Genomic DNA, 25183 nt, shown 5'->3' with positions numbered 1-25183 from the left:
TTGTGGGGCAGCAGAGGCTTCTGCTACAGAGGGTTCACTGGTGGGAGGGGTAGTGAGCAAGGAAATAAACAACTAGACACTTTCAGGTGGTGTCAGCCTCCGGAGAAGTCAAGTAGGAGCAGCCATGGTAGCTGGCCCGGCAGTTAGTTTTAACCCTCTCCTCAGGGCGGAATCCTGCCAAGACCTGAGCACTTTCCCACACTAGCTGGCTCTTGGTTGACCTGCAGACACTGTTCTTTAACAGACTTTTCAACAGTGGGCTGCTGCAGGCTTTCAGTCTGTCAGGTGTTTGGGTGGGGGCCGGGGAGCTACCAAACTTAATGTTCCATGGAGGGGTTGGCCTCTTTGGAGTTCTTTCCCCCTGTGTTTAGTGACATCATGAAAGAGAAAACTTATTTATCATATTATCTTGGGGAATGTTTCTAGAGTGTCTCATCAGTGCACCCCTCTTCCTACCCTGATACTAACATGGAACCTGGTGTCACATTGCATGGCTTCCGAAATACTTGTGGTTGTTTATGAAAATGAGAATGTTCTGTGCCAGGCACCAGCCCCAGCCCCTTGTGTATGTTATCTCCCTGAGTCTGCACTTACCTTTTCACACAGGTACCGTGTTAATAGTACACAGGCTCAGGATGGTTCAGTAACTTTTCCAAGCTCTTGATGCTTCTTTTAGTGTAATTTAGTAACAGAGACTTTTTTGTTGTTCTTGGATTTTATTTTCCTATTACCATGAACATATTAAGATTTTGAGCATAAACCCATTTATGAATATTTAATGCATATCCATGAAAAAGAAATCCTAGAAAAGCAAATCTAGAAAACTCAGATCTACAAGATGATAAAATTAATGATTTTGTAAAGCACTTTTTACTTTACAGAAAAATTCGTCTCCTTTGTATAGCAAACTCTTAAACTTCTATTTTAAAAGATGCTTCTATTTACAAGACTATTTAGTGCATGATGTAACATAGGAAAGTAAATAGTCCCCACCCTCTAGGTAAATTCACGTTGAAAGTGACGCAAGAATGTTCATGTAAAGTTGATAAATACGCACACCAGAAACAAGGAGCATTTTATAAAATGGTAGAGCTTTCAAGTTTAAAATATATCTAATAGATATTTCCTTTTGCAAGCATGCTGTCCAGCAGGAGAATGTATGTGGGTATTCGTTCTGCTCTAAATCTTTGCCGAAGTCCCAGGAGCAGTCAGTGATGTGCTGCTGGGACCTCATGCTCAGGAAGCATAGGTACTTATCTGAGGTGTAAACAAAACCAGATATATGTAAGAACTCAAGCTGCTAGTTCTGTGATACACTATGTTTTGTTTTTTTTTTTTTTTTTGTGGTATGCGGGCCTCCCTCTGTTGTGGCCTCTCCCGTTGCGGAGCACAGGCTCCGGACGCGCAGGCCCAGCGGCCATGGCTCACGGGCCCAGCCGCTCCGCGGCATGTGGGATCCTCCCAGACCGGGGCGCGAACCCAGTTCCCCTGCATCGGCAGGCGGACGCGCAACCACTGTGCCACCAGGGAAGCCCCTACACTATGTTTTAAATGTAAATTCAATCATTTCTTTTCTGCTTAAAACCTTTTAATACATCCCACTGCATTAGAATAAAACTCAAATCCCTCTCCAAGGCCTGCATGGTCGCTGGCCTGTTCTTACCTGTCAGCCTTCCTCAAGCTGCTTTGTGGTACATCCCCCCAACCCTAACCACGCTGTGAATACAGGGCCTCCGCCGTGATTCTTGATTACAGCGCCCTATTCATCTTCTCTTAAATACATTTCTCGTCTTGCGATGATGCACTTAGAGGTTTGTTGCCTGCCCTCTCCCCCACTAGGCTGCAAACCGCATGAGGCCAGCGGCTCACATTTCTTTCTCTCTTGTGTCTCCAGCACCTAACACAGTGTTTGGCTCAGGCAATTTCCAGGTGTGCACAATGCACCAAAGAAGGTACTTGGGCTGACGCTGGCAGCCGGGCTGCCATCCTGTACCATCCCAAGCAGAGGGCTCTGCCCCAAGGACTGACTCTCTAGGCCTGGTGCCGCGGTCGGGATTGCACAGAGCCTGCTCAATCAGTTAACTCCCTCTACTCTGGTTTATTATCTCAGACAGCTTTCTAATTGCAGTTTGTTTCCTATTTAATTAAGGAAAGTGCTGCCAGAGGACTCGATTGTCTTGTTCCTTTGGCATCTATATTTATTGATATTTGGTGACTGGTTGGTTTTAATGTATCCATAAACCTTTGATTCCTTGGTAATTCAAAACCCAATCAACTTTCTGAACTTGTAGAGCTAATGACTGGCCCTTGGACTGCAGTGAATTAATTAATGTACACCCTGCCCAGGGGACCCCGGCAGCCAGCAGACAGTCCTCAGTGACCCCTCTGTCTGGAGTTATCTTTCAGACTTCCACAGCCACGTGCTATTCAGCACGTGAAGACTTCTGTGTAGACGCAGAATCTTGTTAACATGAGTGATGTCATGAGCAGCCGCTGTGGCCTCGAATCTGACTCAGAGAGGCTGCCCGGAGGAAGAGGAAGGGGGCCCATGCCCTGCACTCCCTGGCATTCCTCTGCGCTGGGCCTGGACCAGCTCTGGGCGGCTGCTTTGCTCGGTGGACAAGGCACAGAAGGAAGTGGTTTAGGAGCTGGGCTTCATTGCCACACAGAGCAGCAGCTGCATGTTAGAACCAAGCAGCCGGCTTCCGGGGATTCCAGGGAAGGCTCAGGAAGCATCTTTCATCAGCAGTCGCCAGAGATTGATGCTGCCTTGTGTCCCAGTGTCTGTCCCCTTACACTGTATCCACGTGATCGCTTGTCCTCTTGTCTGCCTGATGGCTTCCCATGACCCGTGGTCGTGGCCACGGCCTCTGTCCTGCCCGCAGGTGTACTGGCACTCCAGTGCCCACATCCTCGGGGAAGCCCTGGAGCTCCACTACGGGGGCCTCCTGTGCTGCGGGCCACCCACCGACTGCGGGTTCTACTACGACATGTTCCTCGAAGACAGGTAACGCCTCTAAGTGCATGTGTTTATAGTGGTTACACATTAGTGTAGTGAATACCTATCGCAGAATGTTATTATAGATTAGGTCACCATTTATGAACAGTATTATTTTTTATGAGTTTAGATTCAAGGGTAACTTCTCAAATTGTTTTCTTTCTTTTCTTGAGAAGGATGTGATACGTTATTTATGTAACCTGAGACTTGGCTGGGGCAAACTACTAATTCAGACCAGAGTTGTAGGGTTAATCCCTGGAGAGCACATAGTTCAGCTCTGCGCCGTGACAGTCAAGGGCGCTGTCCACCCCAGCCACACATGTCCCACAGCTGGTGCCAGAGGGGCTGGTTCGCAGGGGCCTCACGTTCCTCAAGTAGATCCGTGCTTGAAAGCACGAGCAGCAGGCCCAGCCCCGGCCACCTCCTTCTCCATATCCCTCGTCACCCTTAAGGAAACCACCAGCTCTCAAACCCAAACCTGAGGGTCCTCCCAAGCCCACCCTGCTCCTTGCCACCCCCTACCCCCACCCCCAGTCACTCCATCCAGTTCTGCCAGTTTTATCCCCTAAGTAGTTCTCCCCCACCTTCTGCCTTAACATAGACCCCCAGCGTCCTTGCCTGGACGACCGTGGTACATTTTCCCGCCATCGGCCACCTCCACGCTGCCAAAGTGACCCCTCCCTAACCGAGCGCCTGGCACTCTGCAGCTCCTGCTCCCAGCTTGTCCAGCGTAGTCCCCTGTTTGGACACCCCCCCAACCCCGGAGTCATTCCGCAGGATGTGTTGATGCCTCCTGTGTGCTCCGGGCTTGGTGCTGCTGACTCCGCACTGGACAGATCAGCCTGTTCTCGTGGGCTCAGCAGTCTGGATGGGGGAGACAGACATAGACAGACACGCAGCCGTCTGCTGTCGGAGGTGATGAGGTGGTGAGGGCTGTGAAGGGGAGGTGGGGGCCTGAGCAGGCAGCCGGTCAGCTGAGAGCTCAGTGACCTTGAAGCAGGGGTGGGACGGAGGGAGAGAGGGAGCGAGCTCTGAGGCTAGTGGGGGAAGAATGTCCCAGGCCTCTGTGGGACAGCCCTGGGTCGGGGTGTGTGTGGCTTGTTTGAGGAATACAGGTGGCCCACAGGGCTGGAGGGGTGTGAGCACAGACAGGGGTTCCTGAGAGGAGCCAGGGCTGCCCAGCGGAGGCTGGCTGACCTGCAGTTCACGCTCTCAGAACTTCCTCCCAGCCTGGATCTCCTGGTCTAGGGCAGGGGCGTGGCGCACACTCCACACTATGCTTTTGAACAAAAACGTAAACGTGTGGAGAATGAGGAAGACTGCCCAGATGATCAGGCCCCGGAGGAGCTTGCGGTCCAGCTGGGGAGTGTCCAATGGGGCTGTTCAGAGAACCGAGGGCAGTTCATCAGCTGATGCCTCCGTCTCCCTCTTTGAGAAGTAGGGTTACCTGCCCTGTGAAAGGATGACTGACCCTCTGAAGTTCTGGACAGTAAAGTACCACGTTCCCCATGTAGAAGGCTAGTCAGCTGGTGACAAAGGCCACAGGTCTAAGGTCATGTCTGAGCAATCTGTGCTGATTCTTGCTGCTTTTCCCTGCAGGGCCGTGTCCAGCACAGAGCTGCCAGCGCTGGAGAGTGCGTGCGAGGCCATCATCAAAGAGCAGCAACCTTTCGAAAGGTTGGAAGTCAGAAAGGAGGCCCTGCTGGACCTGTTTAAGGTAATTTCGTGCCGGGAACGTGAACGATATTTAACACAGACGACTGGTTTTAACAAATAATTGGCCACTGCTCACCAAATTGTTCCAAACGGGTTGGTTGAATTTTTAATGCAGACATAGGTAGGCGAAGGGCCGGGTGAGTAGTTTCATATGTGTGTTTTATAAATCTGATTAATTCTGAGTGTTGTTAGTACTCCGGCTATTGAATTCAACAGTATGTATAATACCATATAAAATTCTGGGTTTTCCTCTTTTGTTTGGGGTTTTCTGCTAATTTTTTTTTCCACATCTTTATTGGAGTAAAAATGCTTTACAATGTTGTGTTAGTTTCTACTGTTCAACAAAGTGAATCAGCTATATGTATACATATATCCCCATATCACCTCCCTCTTGAGCCTCCCTCCCACCCTCACTATCCCATCCCTCTAGGTGGTCACAAATCACCGAGCTGATCTCCCTGTGCTATGCGGCTGCTTCCCACTAGCTACCTATTTTACATTTGGTAGTGTATATATGTCAGTGCTACTCTCTCACTTCATCCCAGCTTCCCCCCGCCCCTCGCTGTGCCCTCCAGTACATTCTCTACACCTGCGTCTTTATTCTTGCGCGGCCACTAGGTTCATCAGTACCGCTTTTTAAAATTCCATGTATAAGCGTTAGCATACGGTATTTGTTTTTCTCTTTCTAACTTACTTCACTCTGTATGACAGATTCTAGGTCCATCCACCTCACTACAAATAACTCAATTTCATTCCTTTTTATGGCTGAATAATGTTCCATTGTATATATGTGCCGCATCTTCTTTATCCATTCATCTGCCGATGGGCATTTAGGTTGCTTCCATGTCCTGGCTATTGTAAATAGTGCTGCAGTGAACATTTTGGTACATGTATCTTTTTGAATTATGATTTTCTCTGGGTATATGCCCAGGAGTGGGATTGCTGGGTCATATGGTAGTTATATTTTTAGTTTCTTAAGGAACCTCCATACTGTTCTCCAGAGTGTCTATATCAATTTACATTCCCACCAACAGCGCAGGAGGGTTCCCTTTTTTAATTTTTACAAGTCCTCAGAATTTTATTTACTTCATGTAGTTAAAATTGCAATCTTCAAGAACAGTGCTGTCCAATAATGAGATCCACAAATCGGAGCCACATATGTCATCTTAAATTTTCTGGTAGCCACCTTGTAAAAGTAAAAGAAAGATGAAATTAATTTTTATAACGTTTTATTTAACCCAATAAGTCAAAAATATTGCTTCAACATGTAACCAACATAAAAAGTAATTAGTGAGCTATTTTATTTTTTTCTTTTCACATTATGCCTCTGAAATCCAGTGTTTTGCCCTTTTGGTGCACCTCATTTCAGATCAGTTGCATTTCAAATGCTCAGTAGGCTCCTGTCCTGCATGGCACAGCTCTGGGCTGTCAGCTCTTTGTATCCGCACAGTCTCAGCACCTAGAACATAGCAGACGCCCATTCAGTGTGTGTTGAAAACACAGAAGATGCAGAGAGTTCCCATCCACCCTTGCCCCCATATATGCACAACTTCCCCATGGTCAAGATTACCCTCCAGAGGTGGGAAATGAGTTACAATCCATCTACACTGATGCTTATAACATTTTTTCCCACTTAAACATTTTGTGTGATAACATGTAAATATATTTTTCTTTGTAGTACAATAAATTTAAATGCCGCATCCTGAAGGAGAAGATTAACACGCCAATGACCACAGTTTACAGGTAAAGTGTGTGTGAATTTTAAACACTGCTCAGTGTTACATCTGAAGGCATTAACGGTAGCAAGTCTGTCTTTGGTGGGTGGTCTGTTTGTAAATTTGCATGGTTGGTATAGTACTACTGTAGGTGGGGACTCTAAAATGTTATCACCAAAGGGGAATTGTTATTTTCTCATTTGTATTTATCAGGATGGTACTAAAAACCCACATTCTGTTTTCTGGATGTTAGCTGTAGCAGCCTCTTTCTCCCTGTGGGTAAGACTGTGTTCTCAGGGCCTCACATTCTGGGGGACTGTTAGGGAAGGGAATTCTGTTTGTCCTCCCACATTCTTATTGAGGGGCGGTGGGAGCTGTCATGGGCCGTCTCCTCGGGCAGTGATTCTCTGCCTCTGACCACGCTCTCCACTGCTTGGGGTCCAAGAGCGTTACCCCCCAGGCGTAGGCTGGACTCACAGTGAGACAAGAAGTGGTGGGAAGCAGAGGCCAGCGGGAGCCCCTACCCAATCCACTTAGTTTTGCTGGGCATTAGGCTCCCAACCCCTTTTACTGGCCGCTTGTTCAGCTACCTTGTGGGTACTGCTCGTCTCTGTTTCTGTGTGGCCTGCTCTCTGGCTGCCTGTGACCTTCACGGTCCCATCGGAGAAGACCTGGTCCCTGTATAAGTACGACCACAAATATCCTCCACAGGGAACTTCCTTTCCATACTCAAGTACTATGCTTTTTTGACTTAATTGTACTGTGAGTAAAATTATACCCCCTTTATGCACAGCTGTGCACAGTGCATTTCTTTTTTTAAAAAAATAAATCTATTTTATTTATTTATTTTTGGCTGCATTGGGTCTTCATTGCTGCACGTGGGCTTTCTCTAGTTGCGGCGAGCAGGGGCTACTCTTCGTTGCCATGTGCGGGCTTCTCACTGTGGTGGCTTCTCTTGTTGCGGAGCACGGGCTCTAGGCGCGTGGGCTTCAGTAGTAGTGGCACGCAAGCTCAGTAATTGTGGCTCACGGGCTCTAGAGCACAGGCTCAGTAGTTGTGGTGCACGGGCTTAGTTGCTCCGTGGCATGTGGGATCTTCCCGGACCAGGGCTCAAACCTGTGTCCCCTGCATTGGCAGGTGGATTCTCAACCACTGCACCACCAGGGAAGTCTCACAGTGCATTTCTTAAATGATAATATGAACACATGGCCATTTTATGCTGAAGGTGGATACCATGCTTACCTTATTTTTGCTGCTCTCCAATGACCTGATAAGATTTTGTTATTTATTACCTATAATACAAATAAGTGTCAGTATAATCATTTTAAAGTTTAAAAATAAATGAAGAAATTGAAAAGGTATGTTAAGTTTTAAATTTCTGGCTCTTAATACTTGACATTTTGGTGGTTTTTTTTTTTAACTTAGGTCAACATTGATGCTTATTCTATCAATTGGAATGGCTTGTATTTAATTTTTTGAAAATAAATGGCTTTTTTTCTATGGAATTATTTAAAGATTAGCTTATTAAAGTCTTTCATGCTAATCAGGCATTTTTTTCCATTTCTCTGAGCATTGACTTACAACCTCCATCTTGGACAGAGAACAACACATTAAAGCCTGGTCATTCAGAGAAATGATGTTTTCATGTTTAAAGCTTCATTGTACTTTGGTGAATAATCCAGTCGCTTTATGTATTCATTGTAATTTTTAACTTTTTAACCAATGAACTTTAAAAATACTTAAAATTGGTTGGAATAGTTAAGGAACAACTTTCTTTCTTTACTAAATTTTCCTTAAATTGGTTATGTTAAGTCACCTTCCCTCAGACCCACATTATTGGTATCTTAACTCTGTTAATGTTTCTGTACTTGGAGAAAAGTCTGCGCTTGTTAGGGTTTGGTGGTCCCTTGTTCATTATAGGTGCAGGCGAGTCCCCAGCTGCAGCCCCGTGTGCTTTAATAGCAGTGTCGTCTCTGATCTAAACCTTTGCCTGAGATTTACGTTGTTAAGTCGGCATGCTGTTTTTCTAAACCAAGAGACAATTAGACATTTTGTCATGAAATCAGAGGGCCTAAAAACAAACAAAAACCCTTGAATTTATTTACTTTTTAAGTAGACTTTATTTTTTAGAGCTGTTTAGGCTTGCAGCAAAATTTAGAAGATGCAGAGAGTTCCCATCCACCCTTGCCCGCATATATGCACAACTTCCCCATGGTCAAGATTACCCTCCAGAGGTGGGAAATGAGTTACAATCCATCTACACTGATGCTTATAGCATGCTTCACTGTTGGTGCTGTGCGTTCTTTGGGTTTGGTGGAGTTTATTTTTAATGTAAAATATCAACTTAACACATTTTTTATAACTGTCATATGATTTTGGTTTTGAAAATTAGAGCAGGGAAATGGCTGTCTGATTTTAAGACAGTGAAGGTTTTTAGGAGCCTTAGGGTGTGACAATGAAAAGTGGTGTCTCGGGCTTCCCTGGTGGCGCAGTGGTTGCGCGTCCGCCTGCCGATGCAGGGGAACCGGGTTCGCGCCCCGGTCTGGGAGGATCCCACATGCCGCGGAGCGGCTGGGCCCGTGAGCCATGGCCGCTGAGCCTGCGCGTCCGGAGCCTGCGCTCCGCAACGGGAGAGGCCACAACAGAGGGAGGCCCGCATACCACAAAAAAAAAAAAAAAAAAAAAAAGTGGTGTCTCTGTCTGCATAGTTTCTTTCCAAGGATTCTGTGGCTTTTGAATGTGAGCCAAGGAGGGAAGGCTGGGATCTGAGACTAGGTGAATCGCCTCTTTCCTGCTCCTTAAATTAAAAATTAATTTAAATTAAGTTGTTCCTAAATTAAACATTGCCCCAAAACATAGAACATGGTTTCTAATGACTAGTCCCAAAAGCTGTAACTGTGCCTGGGCATGTTTTAAATATTTCATTACAGGTGTGGTCCACTAGTTGACCTTTGTAAAGGCCCCCATGTAAGACACACTGGAAAAATTAAAGCGATAAAAATTTTCAAGGTAAGGATTGATTTTTTTCTTAATATAGTAAACTTAAGATGAACTAGATAAGACAGTAGTTCAATAATATTTTTTATAACTTGAACACCATGCCTCTTAGAAACACTACATTCATATTTGATTTTTATATGGGCTTCTAAAAATAATATAATTTTTTAGAATTTTGGTAATTAGAACATTATATGTAGCCTTTAATTGTTTATCATTTAACCTTACTATAAGTGTTACAGTGCATTTCTTTTTCATCTATATTAAAATATTGTTCTGCATACTATTGTTTTCTTGAATTGCCCTAATGGGAACAAGAATGTTTATCTGCATGTGAGAATAACATACTGTAGGGAAAGGAGAAAAAAAAGGGCTAGAGTGGTATGATGCAGAAAACATGCTCTGGAATCAAGAGGCCTGAGACTAAACATCACCGTCCTGCCCTTCCCAGGCCTTGGTTTTCTCACAGGTGGAGGAAGGGTGATGACAGTCAGCAAGGCTGGCCTTCATGTCCCCACACCTCTTCCTCCACTGCCCTCTCCTGTGTGATGCACTCGGTGCTTGGCCTTCCTTCATTTCCACACTTTCTTTCTCACTTTTCATCCCTAGAATCCACAGCAGACTGACTACATAATTTACTGATTAATGGTATAATTTGGGCTGGGAAGGTTTAGTTAGAAACAATTTAAGATTCCAAGTCTACAAAAACTCATCTTTAAGTAAGCTATGCTGATGTTAGGGTGAGGAATTGTGTATAGTCATCCCTTAGCATCCACGGGGCAGTGGTTCCAGGATACCCAGCTGATAACAAAGTCCACGGTAGCTCAGGCCCCTGGTATGAACCAGCTGTACATATTTCAGAGCAGTTTTATTTGTAACCAAGGGTTTGGTGTGTTTACCCAAATCTCATCTGATGTTTAGAATTCCTCAACATATTGGGAGGGTAACCCTGAAATGGAAACGCTGCAGAGGGTCTACGGGATATCCTTTCCTGATGACCAGATGATGACAGCCTGGGAGAAGCTGCAGGAGGAGGCCAAGACCCAGGATCACAGGAGGATTGGGAAGGTGCGCCGCGCTGAGCGCTGCTGAGCTGGCCTGCGACCGTGTCTCAGAACTAGGGTGTCTTAAAACTAACATTTCTTCTTCTCCTCCTCTCCTGTCTTCTGTTTTGCTGGCGCTCATGGTTTGCTGCTGAGTTCTTTCACGCTCTTACCCCAATGTCTTCTAACCTCTTTCCTTCTTGTATTTTTTATTAGATTTAAACAATTGCACCTTTCATTTTTATCATGATATAAAAATAACTTTTTTTAAAAACTGTGTATACTTGATAATATACTTTGTATTTGGGAAGCAGAGCAGAAACAAAGAAGATCTGCAAGAAGGCAGACCTGGGTTTAACTCTCAGTCCTGCCACGTAGGAGCTGTTACATGACAGGCCAGGTACTCGCTGTGGAGCTCCATGTCCTCGGCTCTGCTGGGTAGCGTGCAGGGTGGCATGAGGACGGACACTGGGTGGTGGTGGCCACCAGGGTGGGCTCTCGGCATGACGGCCATGCTAATGTCACGTCACTCAGAGCCCACCTCCAGCCATGTCTCCCCGTGAGATCCGTACTCCAAGGTGCTGAGGAGGAAATCAGCAGTAAATACTAGGTGAAATAAAAGCCAAGTTTAAAGCTAAGTAACCATAAATATGAGTTGTAATTTTACATGTGCTGTTACATGTAGTTAGATTCAAGTACAGTATTGAGGGACTTTGGAATGTCAATATTAGAATCGGAAATAACTGAGTGCATGTTTTATTCCTAGTGTATCATTTGTATACAGTAAATGTTATGCAACGACAGTGAAAATGAAATGCAATTATTGTTTTAATCTAGGAACAAGAACTTTTCTTTTTCCATGATCTGAGTCCTGGAAGCTGTTTCTTTCTTCCCAGAGGAGCCTTCATTTATAATACACTTATGGATTTCATACGAGTAAGTTAATTTTTTAAATATTCTATACTTATTCAACTCCATTTTACATTTTACTATTTTCTCTCATCGTAAAATGGCCAAGCATTTCCATTAATTTTATTTTAATAATAATAAGAACTTTGAACCTCAAAGAGAAATGCCACATTGTGCCTTCAACTAAAAACATTGAAACAATTTGTATTTTCCCTAAATATTTACTTTTATCCTTGGACTTCATTAAATGTACCTCTTGTCCATGTAAGTTTCTAGAGCATGTAGGATACTAAGATAAACTTCAGACCAAGTGTGGAACTCCCCCTGAGAGAAGGAAGGAGGAAGGGTTCTGTGTGGCGCAGCATGCTAAACTGTGAAGTATCATTGCTTCTCAGGATGTGATCCCTGGACCACTGGTGCCCCCCGCCATTGTTTATTATGTGACTCCTGGGTGATTTGGCAGCTCCAGAGCAAAGAGTGAAAAAACAATTTTGTAAAATAGCTACTTGTACAATAGGACAAGTTCATAGAGTAGAAAGTCTTCATTAGGAGTATGTAGATGTTGTTCAGAGGTGACCCAGGCAGACTACTAGGATTACTTTTCCTTTCTGTACTTTCTGTGTCTTTCCTGTAATTAATAATTACCTAAAACTTTCATTTCCTCCGTTTTCTATGTGCCCATCACTAATTCATCCTCAACTTTCTATCAAAACTCTGAAACTTCTTGCAGTGTATTCTGATGATTCAGGTAATCTCTAAGTAAATTTTTTTTCTTCAAATTTGGTCCTCTCCCTCCAGAATTGACTTGCTGCTAAGATTCTTGACAACTGATGTCTTAGGACTTCTTTTCATCATCTCCCTGGCTACTCCCCTCCTGTCTTTCCTGTGCTGAGTCCCCTCTCCCCTGACCCATGTCTTCCTCTTCCTTGCTTGTCCCTCTTGTTGGGGGGACCACCTTCCGCAGTGCCTTCCTGAGAAGGTATGCGGCCTGTACTCGTTACTCTCTGACTCGCTTTCCTTCCTTCTCTTCTCGGCTGTGCGCCTGGAGGCTGACCTCTGTGGGCTGCATGCCTTCCACAGGGATTGGCCACTGCTTAGCCATGGGAGGAGATCAGAGAGCAGGGAGGTAAGACCTGAAGAGTCTTTGAAGGGTGTCAGACTTCACCAGGTGGTAATGGCCATCACAGCTGCTGTTTGGGGTGTGCTGTCTTTTCTGGAAAATCAGCACAGCCCCTGGCACCTTGAACTCCCTGGGTTGGAGGTGGAATATGTGGAGAATAAACAGGATGCCTCTATGGTGGCCTTAAAAGAATCTTTTATCTTTTATAGATGCAAGACAGACATGGCTGATGATCAGGCCCAAGGTCTGATCGTATGGGTTGCAGTACTGTACAGTCATTTACATACATAAGCCCAGTGGTCTCTTCCGCTGAGGTAAGGGCATTGGTGGGAAGAACGGGGGTCTCTGAGGCTTCGAAGGGGAATGGTTGGCAGACACAGATGAGGTGAAGAACTCTGAACCCCCAGATATCCGTGTCTGAGGAAATCGGCCTTTCCATGCAAAAAAGAAAAACCTCTCAGAGGCTTTGCCTTCTCCTGGTTTCCTGGTATGCAGTCTTGCCTCTTTCCACAGCTGATCATTTTCTATTCTATGCTGGATATTGTATGTAAATATACCTGCAGAGGCTCCGGGTGATGTTTTCTTCCACTTGAGCAGTTACCCGTCACCTAGACGGAAGAAGAAGCCCTCAGTGCAGAGACTGAGCTCAGTCAGGGCTGGGCTTGTGTTTGGATGGGACACAAGCTGCCCTTGTGTCCGGGGCCTGGCTCCCGGGGCTTCCAGCTGAGCGTCTCGTGGCTCTTTATGTCTTCAGCCCCCAAAGGCTGGAGGATAATCAGCTCTGCCCTTTGAATGTGTTTTGAGTGCTGAGTAAAAGGTCTGCCGAGTCTCCTCTGGTTACCACATCAGCGCAGAAGCTAGTAACTCATCTCGGTGCAGAGGAGGCTTCTCAGGTGTAGCCCCTCAGGTAGAGTTCCCGTCGGTGTAAGACCTGTGGACTAAAGAGACAGGTTACCTGTGGGCCACCCCACTCCCCCAACCCCGCCACATTATAAAATGATGATGGAGGAGTAGGAGGCCGGGGACATTCCCACTCAGGGAGGGATGGGCGCAGAAGGAGGTGCTGGTGTCAGTGATCTGTCGAAACCCTGATTCCCACCCGTCTTCCCTGCTCCAAGGTCAGAAAAGGCTTGTTATTCAGGACTCAGTTCTCTTCCCTCTGGGCTTTGGTTCCGAGTCAGCCTCCCTGCCTGTGTGGACCTCTGAGCAGCTTTCTCAGTGCCCCCAGCCTGATTCCTTCTGTGAAGGTTGGGGTCCAGAGACCTCATTTCTTTTTGTGCTGTCTCTTTCAATCCCAGCTAGTACAGTTCCTTTAAGAGTGTGGGGGGCACTTTTACATACAGTGTTTATAATCAATGCTTAGATAAAAGCCATCCCTGCGTCTCTTTCTGGGACAGATTCTTCTCTACCCAGGGCTGCCTGGGAGGCTGCTGGGAGATGACACTTAAAAATGTAAAAGCCTCATCTTTAACTGAGTGTACAAAGCGCAGTCCTAAGACTCTTAAAGCCCCATTGGGTACTCAGCTCATTCCGAGATCTTTGCAAAGAGCAGACAGCCGCACCCTTAAGGTTTTACCTTTGTCCTCAAGAGTCTTGTGACTCTTTTGCTGAGAGGGTCTGAGGGTGAGAAAGTTTTATTTTTGAATCAGGTAGGTCCTGCCACCTTTGTATTTCCTCTAAATTTGTCTCAGAAATGTAATAGTGCTCTCTCTAGTTTCTGTCTTCTTGTATTTTGTCACAGGCAGTTAGAAGTCGGCTGTCCCTTTCCACATTCTGCCCAGACACCCCCAGCTAAGTCTGTGAGTTCTTTGGGCACCCTTTCTGTTTTCCGTGTTACCTGGGGTGACAGGGTTACCAAATCTCTGGCACCACCTAACAAGGGTCCTCTTTTCTTCAACTTCAAGTAACATTTTCCTCCCTATTAGTGTTCTGCTCGTCATAGACAGTTTCTTTAAGGCCCTTTTAGCTCTGCCCACCACTTGGCCCTAAAGCCACAGCCCCCTGTTTTAGGGTTACTGGTGCAGCAGCACCCATGGCCAGTGCACATTCTATCCTGGTTGTCTGTTCTATCGCAGCCTAGAAAACCATCTTGAAACTGAGTAGCTTAAAACTGCTGATTAAAACTTAATTTTCATGGTTCCAAGTGTTAGGCTCATCGGGGTGGTTCTTGCATTAGGTCCCTTATGTTGTTGCAGGAAGGGGAACCCCTTCCAGAGCCCAAGAACGGGCTCTTGGCTAACACTTGGAAATGAATTGTCCAAGGAGACACATGTGCTGACAAAGCAGGAGACTTTATTGGGAAGGGACGCCGGGCAGAGAGCAGTAGGGTAAGGGAACCCAGGAGGACTGCTCTCCACGTGGCTCGAAGTCTCGGGTTTCATGGTGATGGGGTTAGTTTCAGGTTGTCTCTGGCCAATCATCTTGATTGGCCCATATTTGGTGACTCGGGGTCCTTCCTGGTGGCATGTGCATCTCTCAGCCAAGATGGATTCCAACATGAGGGTTTCTGGGAGGTTGGCAGGACATATTATGGGCTGGCGTCTCCTCCCTTCTCCTTTCAGCACCCCCGAATTCTCCCCATTAGTTTTCGGTGGCAACACTGTGTTCTTTATAAGGACCTCCTGCTGTGAGACAACACAGGCAAGCCGTTATCATAGTGCCTGGCCAAGGCGGGTGGTTTCGGTCAACGGTTCCCTAACAATATTACCGCATTCGGAGGGAGGCTACTGATTGAAATATAAGTTACATTCATTAAAGTGGACAAATCTGAAGCATTTCATGTGTGCACATCTACCAGCCACACTCAAATCAAGTCCAAGAACCTTCCATCTTGTCGTGTGTCCTCTTGGGTCTCTTCCCGGTTGGTACCTGCCTCCCCTCCCCTCCCCTCCCCTGAGATCATCTCTGTGCTGATTTTGGTTACCATAGATAAATTGTCCCTGGTTTTAAACTTCATAACATGGAATCGTAGTATTCACTATTGTGTTTCTGGCTTCTTTTGTTCAACTTAATGTGTGAGATTCATCCAAGTTGTGTGTATTTTGATTTATCCCATTTTATTACTATAGTACAATCTGTTTATTTATTCTTCTGTAGATGCACATGTAGGTTGTTTCCAGTTTGGGGCTATTACATATGAAGCTACTGTGAACATTCTTGATCATGTCTTTGGTGCTCCCAAGAACCCACTTCTCTTGGGTATTTACTTGGGAGTAGAATTGCTAGATCCTGAGGAAGTAATGACAAACTTTTTAAGAAAATGTTGAACAGTTTTTATGTAGTTGAACCACTTACTACTCCTTCTAGGAATATATGACTATTTAATTCTTCTACACTGTTAAAAACAAAATTCAGCCAAGTAAATTTGAAGAACTAATTGGCTTTATTCAGAAATTCAAGAATCAGCAGCAGTAGGAGGGGTTGTACGAAATGGAAGGTTTTTATAGGTAGAAGGAGGGGAGGGGGCGAGAAGGTGTTAGCAAATGAAAAGAAAGGATTATTTCAGGCAGGCTGTGTTCTACTGGGGGAGGAACAGCAGGGTCTTTCTCAGGCAGTTACCTCACCAGTGCTGATCAGGACATTTCAGATGGGCTGTTGTAAAGGTCACATCTCTTGTGGGGGGGTTGAAACTGTCTTGGTTTCCTGTCCTGGGGGTAAGTGACCCCATTTGGGGCTTGTTATTTCTTTTTTAACACTTGGTATAATGGCATTATTTTGCATATCCCTGATGGATATTGAGAATCTTTTCATATGCTTATTGGCCACTTGGATGTTCTCTTTTGTGAAGCTCCTGTTTAAATATTTTGCACATTTAAAAGTTTGGGTTGTCTTTTTATTATTGATTTGTAGGAATTTTTTTCTATATTCTGAATCTGAGTCCTTAGTTAAATATATGTAATAAATATATTTTTTCAGTCTGTGGCTTCTTGATTTATTTTTTAATGATGTCTTTGGACCAACACTTTTTATGTTTAATGAAGTCCAGTTTATTACTTTTTCTTTCCTGCTTAGTGTTTTTCACGTCCTATTTAAGAAATCTTTGCCGACTTCAGAGTCATGAAGCTATTTTTCTTTGTTCTGTTTAAAAACTTGTTTGCTTTCACACTTAAGGCTATGATTTACCTTGGATTCATTTTGAGGTTCTGTGCTTATCCAGTAACTTCAGTACCATTTATTACTGTAGCAGAATCTTTATCCTAAACCAAATCATCACATATATATTTTTTCCGGGTATTTATTCTGTTCTTCTGATCCCTTTGTTGTCTGGCCTTGCATCAGTACCACACCGCTTTGATTACTGTAACTGTATTTTAAGTCTTGGTGTCAGTAGTTTAAGTTCATTAATTTTATTATTTTTCTTCAGGATTATTTTGGCTATTCTTTGCATTTCCATATAACTTTTACAAGAAGCTTGTCAATTTCCTAAAAAAGGAAAAAAACACTGCTGAGATTTTGATTGGAATTACATTCAATCTCTAGATTAATTTGCAGATAATGACAACAATATTGAGTTTAACAATCCATAAATATGTAAATCTTGTCAACTCATTTAGAGCTTGGTTTAACCTCAGCAATATTTTGTTATTGCTACTTTAGAGGTCTTAACACATCTTTAATCAGATTTATCCCTAGATATTTGATTTTGTTGATGGAAACAGCAGAAAAAACAAACAAAAAATGCTAAACATCATTAGTCATAAAAGAAATGAAATTTTCAATGGAAACCCTAAAATATAGAAGACAGGAGCAATACCTTAAAAATGTGAAGCCAAGAAATCTATATCCAGCCAGAGTAGTCTTGTTTCTGGGATTCTCCCATAAAGTTTCAGCTTTCCCAGATCTGCTGAGGCTGTTGCTCATCTGCTTTCCAGATTCTTAAGTATATAGCTGTCATCTCCTCTCCTTTTTCTCTTTGGCCTTGTAGATTTATGCTTTTATTAAAACTCTGGTATTTTAGTGTGATTTTGGAAAGGATCTGTTTAAGTGGAATCACTTTAGTGTTTATAATGAAAAATTACTTAAGAGAATTTCTCTATGCACTGATATTTAGGTGCTATTTCCGGTGGCCAAATCACAGGTGCAGGTGGAGATTCAGTACCTTCTACGGTATGAAGTTATTACTTCAGGGTTGAAATATGCTTTTTAATCTTCAGAATAAGCCTTCAGGATTTCTTCAGATCAGACTGAGCTATAGACTGCTCAGTCATCATGACTTTGCTCTTTCTCAGACTTGATTTTCTTTACTCTTTAGAGAAAGAAATTGATGATATGGATTCAGATATATTTTTCCCCAACTTTTTTTTTTTTTTTTTTTTTTTTTTTGTGGTATGCGGGCCTCCCTCTGCCGTGGTCTCTCCCGTTGCGGGGCACAGGCTCCGGACGCGCAGGCCCAGCAGCCATGGTTCACGGGCCCAGCCGCTCCGCGGCATGTGGGATCCTCCCAGACCGGGGCGCGAACCTGCCTCCTCTGCATCGGCAGGCGGACGCGCAACCACCGCGCCACCAGGGAAGCCCTCCCCAACTTTTTCTTTCGAAAAGTTCAAATCTACAGAAAAGTTAAAGTTCAGTACAGTGAGCTTACATGTATCCTTCATCTAGATTCATCAATTGTTAAGTTTGCCAATTTGCTTTCTCTCACTCTGACATGTATGTGCATGTGAGAGAGACAAACCAATATATTACACACATATATTATAATATACAGAGATAAGGTGGTATACATGCAATATATGTATACATTTTATGTATAAATGTAGCAGTTGTTTTTTGCTAAACTGCATAAAATAAGTTGCAAACATAATGACACTTGCCCTCATAGGGCATAGTTTAAAATCGTTTCCAAACACCTCAACAAAACAAATTCCTAACGTGATTGTGTCCACAGTGGGTTAAAAAAATTTATCAATTACTATCTCCTGAGCTTAGCTTTAAAAGTAACCTCTAGTAAAAAGAAACCAAAACACAAAAACCCCTTTAATTTCTGGGACCTTGTTTTTTGTTTGTTTTTGAATTTATTTATTTATTTATTTGATTTTGAACTGTGTTGGATTTTCATCGTTGCACGTGGGCTTTTTCTAGTTGTGGCAAGTGAGGGCTACTCTTTGTTGCGGTGCGCAGGCTTCTCATTGCGGTGGCTTCTCTTGTTGCAGAGTACGGGCTCTAGGCGCGTGGGCTTCAGTAGTTGTGGCACGCAGGCTCAGTAGTTGTGGTGCACGGACTTAGTTGCTCTGTGGCATGTGGGATCTTCCCGGTCCAGGGCTCGAACTCGTGTCCCCTACATTGGCAGGCGGATTCTTAACCACTGTGCCACTAGGGAAGTAGCTGGGACATTGTTTAATCTGAGTATATGGAGCCATCTGACTTACCACTAAATAATTACTGCCATTCATAGTGACCTATAATTTTGTTGAAATTTTCCGATTTGGTAAAAACAAAGGTTAAGTAAAGAAGCTTACTGGATAGCTGAGACCCAGGCTCTTCACGAGTGGACTGAAAAGATGCTCAGCTGAAGAGCAACAAATAATATATCCCTATCAGTGATGCAAAACTGTTCTTTGTAGTAATTTTGAAATAGTATGCTTTATATTTTTTAATTGTATAAAAAATATACTTAGCTAAAATATGGTGATCTAGGTTTGTGCCAGATGCCCATTAAATGATTAACAAATGTTGAAACTCTAAGAAACACTGAACAAAGATCATCAGATTGATAACTTGAAGAAAAAAAAAGCAAAGTTAAAGTAAAAGAAGAACTCTGCTTGAAAACAAGACTCCCTTTTCCTGACCCCAGTGATGGAATGAGGGAAGCTGTTAATTGATAGGGAGGGAGCAAAGCCAGCTCATGACTCAGTAGATAACAACCACTTAAAATATTACAAATTCAAATTCCCAGCTTTATTTCTGTTTAAAACTAAATGGGTCAAAACTGTAAATTAACATGGCACTCAGAGGCTTATTGAGTTATAAAATTATTCTACCTCTTAAGTAATAGAAAAAAAACTCCTGCTGTTTATTTGGAATGTGCAAGGATTTGGGAGTTTGTAGTTACAAAAAGTTTATATATATTGTATTTCAATTACTAATTCTCAAAGAATTAAAACATTATACACTATATACTATTATACTATAAAATAAATATATTTAATGTGAAAATTATACTGAGCATACACTAATCTTTCTTTCATGATCCATAAAGTACCACCCTTAAAGCCAAGGGCATATTAACCATGAATTAATGTAAGACATAATCCTGAATTAAAAAATCTTTGTTCACAGTGTTATTTGCCTGGAGCTGTGACCTGTCCCAGCAGATTTTAACTTTGTGTGTGCGTCTCTTTTAGGAGGAGTACCACCAACGCAGCTTCATGGAGGTGCTCTCCCCCAACGTGTACAGCAGTAAGCTCTGGGAAACCTCTGGACACTGGCAGCATTGCAGTGACAACATGTTCACCTTTGACATTGACAAGGACACTTTTGCCCTTAAGCCCATGAATTGTCCGGGGCACTGGTGAGTATTAAAAGTGAAGCAGATCTGTACCTATAAACGCGTAGCAGACTTCCTCACAATTAGTCTTTAATATTATTTGCTTTTTGGAACTAAGTGATTCCTTTAATCTGAAGACTTGTGGTTAGAAATCATCTTTACCAAGTTATTTCATTCTGGAGAATAAATTTACTTTTAAAAATATGTTTGCTCTTTGACAGGTGTGAGATGTTAGCTGGAAACCATTTAGTATTTTGTGCTTCTCAGAGGATAATGTTACATATCAACTTTATAAATTATTGTAATATTTCTCTTCCTAATAGTAATACACTTCAAATATACATATTTGCAGAACATATAGTTCTTACATACTATTTGGGTTGATTGTAACAAGAACAGTGAGGTCAAAATAAATGACTGGATTTCATTGATTCTAAGATGGCTTTACCCCTGAAATTGGGATTCATCTTATAATTGGTATCTTAACATTATGCCATAATTTAATTAATGGTTATTTTCTTTCTTAGTGATATATAAAATAATGGTACAGGGCTTCCTTGGTGGCGCAGTGGTTGAGAGTCTGCCTGCCGATGCAGGGGACATGGGTTTGTGCCCTGGTCTGGGATGATCCCACATGCCGCGGAGCGGCTGGGCCCGTGAGCCATGGCCGCTGAGCCTGTGCGTCCGGAGCCTGTGCTCCGCAACAGGAGAGGCCACAACAGTGAGAGGCCCACGTACCGCAAGAAAAAAATAATAATGGTACATCTTACAATCAGGGTTGTCTTAGAGTCTGTGAAATAATGTAATTATCATAAAGTTGCATGGTATGCAAATACAACCTTGTAAGAGTAGCAGATTTTACAACTGGAAGTGAACAGATACAATTCTCCACAAAAAAATATCCCAACTATTGCAGCTTTGTATCATCAACTACATAGTTTCAGGTAAATTTACCTTAGAAGGTAACTACTTAAAACAAACTTCTGAACATTGAAGAAAGCTCTTTGCCCTTTTCAGTAAAGACTGAAAGAAGTTCAACTTTATGATGACAGCATGTAAAAAATATATATTTATCTTTAATTTTCTAAAAACTGTTATGTAAATATTCTATAACCTCTTTTTAAAAACAGAAGGTGGAGGCTAACCTAGTGCTTTGCATTCTCTAAAACACCTGTATTAACAACTTCTTAACTCAGTTTCCCATTGGGTAACAGTAGAAGCTGTGATTTCAATAGAATTAGAAGAAAGCTGAACACAAGTAGAGAAAGTAATTTTGAATTTTCATGTCTCAGAACAAGGAAGAGCAGGACCACAGTGGCCTAGTGGTGATGGGTTATGGGAGCCAGGGGTGCTTCCTGCAGAAGAGAGGCCTTTCATTCAACAGAGAACATTAGCCGAGTGTTTCCAGTGCTGGGAGCTGGAAATGCAGAGGTGATTCAGACGCAATCCATTTCCCCCCGGAGCTCATGAGCAGAGTGGGGAAGGAACAGATACGTAGACAGTCAGTTATAATAATAGCAAGACCAGTGTCAAAATTGTGGCAATTCCAGCTGTTCTTGGAGCCTGAGGCAAGCCTGACTAGCCCTTCTGGGGGAGTGTCCAGGGCTACTTCACCTAAGAAGTAGCCTTTGAAATGTCTTGTAAACGGTGAGTGGATATTCCCTGGGTGAATGAGAGTAGGTAACAGCATTCTGGAGAAGATAAGAGGGTTCTTTCTCAGAGTGTGCAGTGATGTAAATTCAAGGTTCACTAATTCATGGGAGAAGAATTATTGTAAAATTGGTGATCTAAGAACCAGAATAAGGTGTTTACAAATCCTGAGGCATTTAACTGTACCTTATTAACATCTAGATCATTACATAATCTTTCCCATGCTAAGGAAAAGCTGTGTGCCATTGTGTCTTTTCTAGTCTGATGTTTGCCCATCGTCCACGATCTTGGAGGGAAATGCCTATTAGATTTGCTGACTTCGGAGCTCTTCACAGGAATGAGCCGTCAGGAACTTTGAGTGGCTTGACCTGCGTCAGGCGCTTCCAGCAGGATGACGCTCACATCTTCTGCACTGTGGAGCAGGTAAAAGGGGAAACGGGGGAGGCGTGGTCAGCACAGGTCCGGTGTGCTGCCTTGGACAGATCACTGCGTCTTTCAGAGTCACTGTGAAATGTGTTGTTCAGTCTAGTCTCTGAGGGCCCATCAGCTCCAACATTTTGTGATTCTCTAATTTGGGTCATAGATCAGTAATCTCATGACATGAAAAAGTTTTTTTCAAACATAATTTATTTTATTATAAAGGAACATAATTCTCTAAAAATTCGAAGTTCTGTTTGATGCTATTTAAAAATTTTTAACAATCAGTCACTGACAGATACCAAAATAAAGACAATTTTATTATTATACATTGGAACATAAATCACATTGTTGTTTATCTATTTTATCTATCTGTAAAGTAGTGTGTGTCGGTTAATCCTAAACTCCTAATTTATTCTCCCCCTTCCCTTTCCCCTTTGGTAACCATAAGTTATTTTCTATGTCTGTGAGTCTGTTTCTGTTTTGTAAACAAGTTCATTTGTATCATTTTTTTGATTCCACATATAAATGATACCATGATTTTTGTCTTTCTCTATCTGAATTACTTCACTTAGTATGATAAACTCTAGGTTCATCCATGTTGCTGCAAATAGCAATATGTCATTCTCTTTTATAGCTGGGTACTATTCTATTGTGTGCATATGTATATATATACATATATATATATACACACACATATATATATATATGTATACACACCACATCTTCTTTATCCATTCATCTGTCCATGGATGCATATGTTGCTTACATGCCTTGGCTGTTGTAAATAGTGCTGCTGTGAACATTGGGGTGCATATATTTATTTATTTTTTTGTGGTATGCCGGCCTTCTCTGTTGTGGCCTCTCCCGTTGAGGAGCACAGGCTCCGGACGCGCAGGCCCAGCGGCCATGGCTCACGGGCCCAGCCGCTCCGCGGCACGTGGGATCCTCCCAGACCGGGGCGCGAACCTGGCTCCCCTGCATCGGCAGGCGGACGCGCAACCACCGCGCCACCAGGGAAGCCCTGGGGTGCATATATCTTTTTCAATTAGAGTTTTCATCTTTTCTAGATATTTGTCCAGGAGTGGGATTGTGGAATCATATGGCAACTCTATTTTTAGCTTTTTAAGGAAGCTTCATACTGTTCTCCATAGTGACTGCACCAGTTTACATTCCTGCCAATGGTGTAGGAGGGTTTCATTTTCTCCACACTCTCTCTAGCACTTATAATTTGGTTGACTTCTTGATGATGGCCATTCTGACCGGTGTGAGGTGATACCTCATTGTAGTTTTGATTTTCATTTCTCTAATAATTAGTGATGTTGAGCAGCTATACATGTGCCTGCTGTTCCTAATTTATTCTCCCCCTTCCCTTTCCCCTTTGGTAACCATAAGTTATTTTCTATGTCTGTGAGTCTGTTTCTGTTTTGTAAACAAGTTCATTTGTATCATTTTTTTGATTCCACATATAAATGATACCATGATTTTTGTCTTTCTCTATCTGAATTACTTCACTTAGTATGATAAACTCTAGGTTCATCCATGTTGCTGCAAATAGCAATATGTCATTCTCTTTTATAGCTGGGTACTATTCTATTGTGTGCATATGTATATATATACATATATATATATACACACACATATATATATATATGTATACACACCACATCTTCTTTATCCATTCATCTGTCCATGGATGCATATGTTGCTTACATGCCTTGGCTGTTGTAAATAGTGCTGCTGTGAACATTGGGGTGCATATATTTATTTATTTTTTTGTGGTATGCCGGCCTTCTCTGTTGTGGCCTCTCCCGTTGAGGAGCACAGGCTCCGGACGCGCAGGCCCAGCGGCCATGGCTCACGGGCCCAGCCGCTCCGCGGCACGTGGGATCCTCCCAGACCGGGGCGCGAACCTGGCTCCCCTGCATCGGCAGGCGGACGCGCAACCACCGCGCCACCAGGGAAGCCCTGGGGTGCATATATCTTTTTCAATTAGAGTTTTCATCTTTTCTAGATATTTGTCCAGGAGTGGGATTGTGGAATCATATGGCAACTCTATTTTTAGCTTTTTAAGGAAGCTTCATACTGTTCTCCATAGTGACTGCACCAGTTTACATTCCTGCCAATGGTGTAGGAGGGTTTCATTTTCTCCACACTCTCTCTAGCACTTATAATTTGGTTGACTTCTTGATGATGGCCATTCTGACCGGTGTGAGGTGATACCTCATTGTAGTTTTGATTTTCATTTCTCTAATAATTAGTGATGTTGAGCATCTTTTCATGTGCCTGCTGTCTTCTTTGGAGAAATGTCTATTTAGGTCTTCTGCCATTTTTTCATTGGGTTGTTTGTTTTGCTTGACATGAAATTTATTATTATTTATTTAGTTTCCTCCAATTTTATTAACTTCAGTACATTAAGTGGACTGTTTTAAGGGGGTTGGTGGAATTTTGGATGTGTTTGTTTTTCATTATTGCCTAGAAATGTTTACTTTTTCAGGTTTTCATGTTAATTCAAGTTAAAATTGTCATGCAAAGGACCACTATCAAATGGTTTGACCTAATAGACAGTTACAGAACCCTCCAATCAATAACAGCAGAGTACACATTCTTTGAAAGTGCACACAGAACATTTACCAAGGTAGACTATATTCTGGGCCATAAAATGACTCTCAGTAAATTTAAACGGATTCAGTTCATACCAAATATGTTCTCTGGCCGCAATGAAATTGAAGTAGAAATCAATAACAGAAAGCTATCTGGAAAATCTCTAAATATTTGGAAGGTGAATCATACACTTCTAAATAACCCATGTGTCAAATAAGAAATCAAAGGGAAATTAGAAAATATTGTCTAGTTAACCCTTGAACAACACAACAATATCAATAAAAACCAAAGGCTGGTTCTCCTAGAAGATCAATAAAATTCATAAACCTTTAGTCTTGTTGGAGAAAAAAGAGAAGATACTAATTAAAAACATTAGGACTGGGGACTTCCCTGGTGGTCCAGTGGTTAGGATTCTGCACTCTCACTGCGTGGGGCCCGGGTTTGATCCCTGGTCGGGGAACGAAGATCCCACGAGCTGCATGGCACAGCCAAAAAAAAGGAAAGAAAAAGAAAAAAAATATTAGGACTGAG

The 25183-nt window shown here is 43.0% G+C and overlaps 1 protein-coding gene across 10 annotated transcripts in view; it reads left to right on the top strand.

The window, feature by feature from the left end:
* Positions 1-25183, top strand: part of TARS3 (threonyl-tRNA synthetase 3) — a 55515-nt gene that overhangs the window by 10542 nt on the left and 19790 nt on the right. For all 10 annotated transcript variants that reach the window (XR_003681636.2, XR_003681637.2, XR_003681638.2 and 7 more), the window contains exons 5-12: positions 2886-3007; positions 4598-4715; positions 6393-6457; positions 9360-9438; positions 10348-10494; positions 11307-11405; positions 19839-20005; positions 21892-22054. Coding sequence is in view for 4 of the 10 variants with exons in the window: in XM_024129733.3 (XP_023985501.1) it covers positions 2886-3007; positions 4598-4715; positions 6393-6457; positions 9360-9438; positions 10348-10494; positions 11307-11405; positions 19839-20005; positions 21892-22054 (960 nt within the window). In the remaining 6 variants the exon portion in view is untranslated. The remainder of the gene's footprint in view (positions 1-2885; positions 3008-4597; positions 4716-6392; positions 6458-9359; positions 9439-10347; positions 10495-11306; positions 11406-19838; positions 20006-21891; positions 22055-25183) is intronic.

Source organism: Physeter macrocephalus, chromosome 11 (genome assembly GCF_002837175.3).
Source record: "Physeter macrocephalus isolate SW-GA chromosome 11, ASM283717v5, whole genome shotgun sequence".
Lineage (NCBI taxonomy): Eukaryota > Metazoa > Chordata > Mammalia > Artiodactyla > Physeteridae > Physeter > Physeter macrocephalus.
Note: the sequence above shows the minus strand (reverse complement) of the source record. Positions and strands in the feature narration are given on the sequence as shown.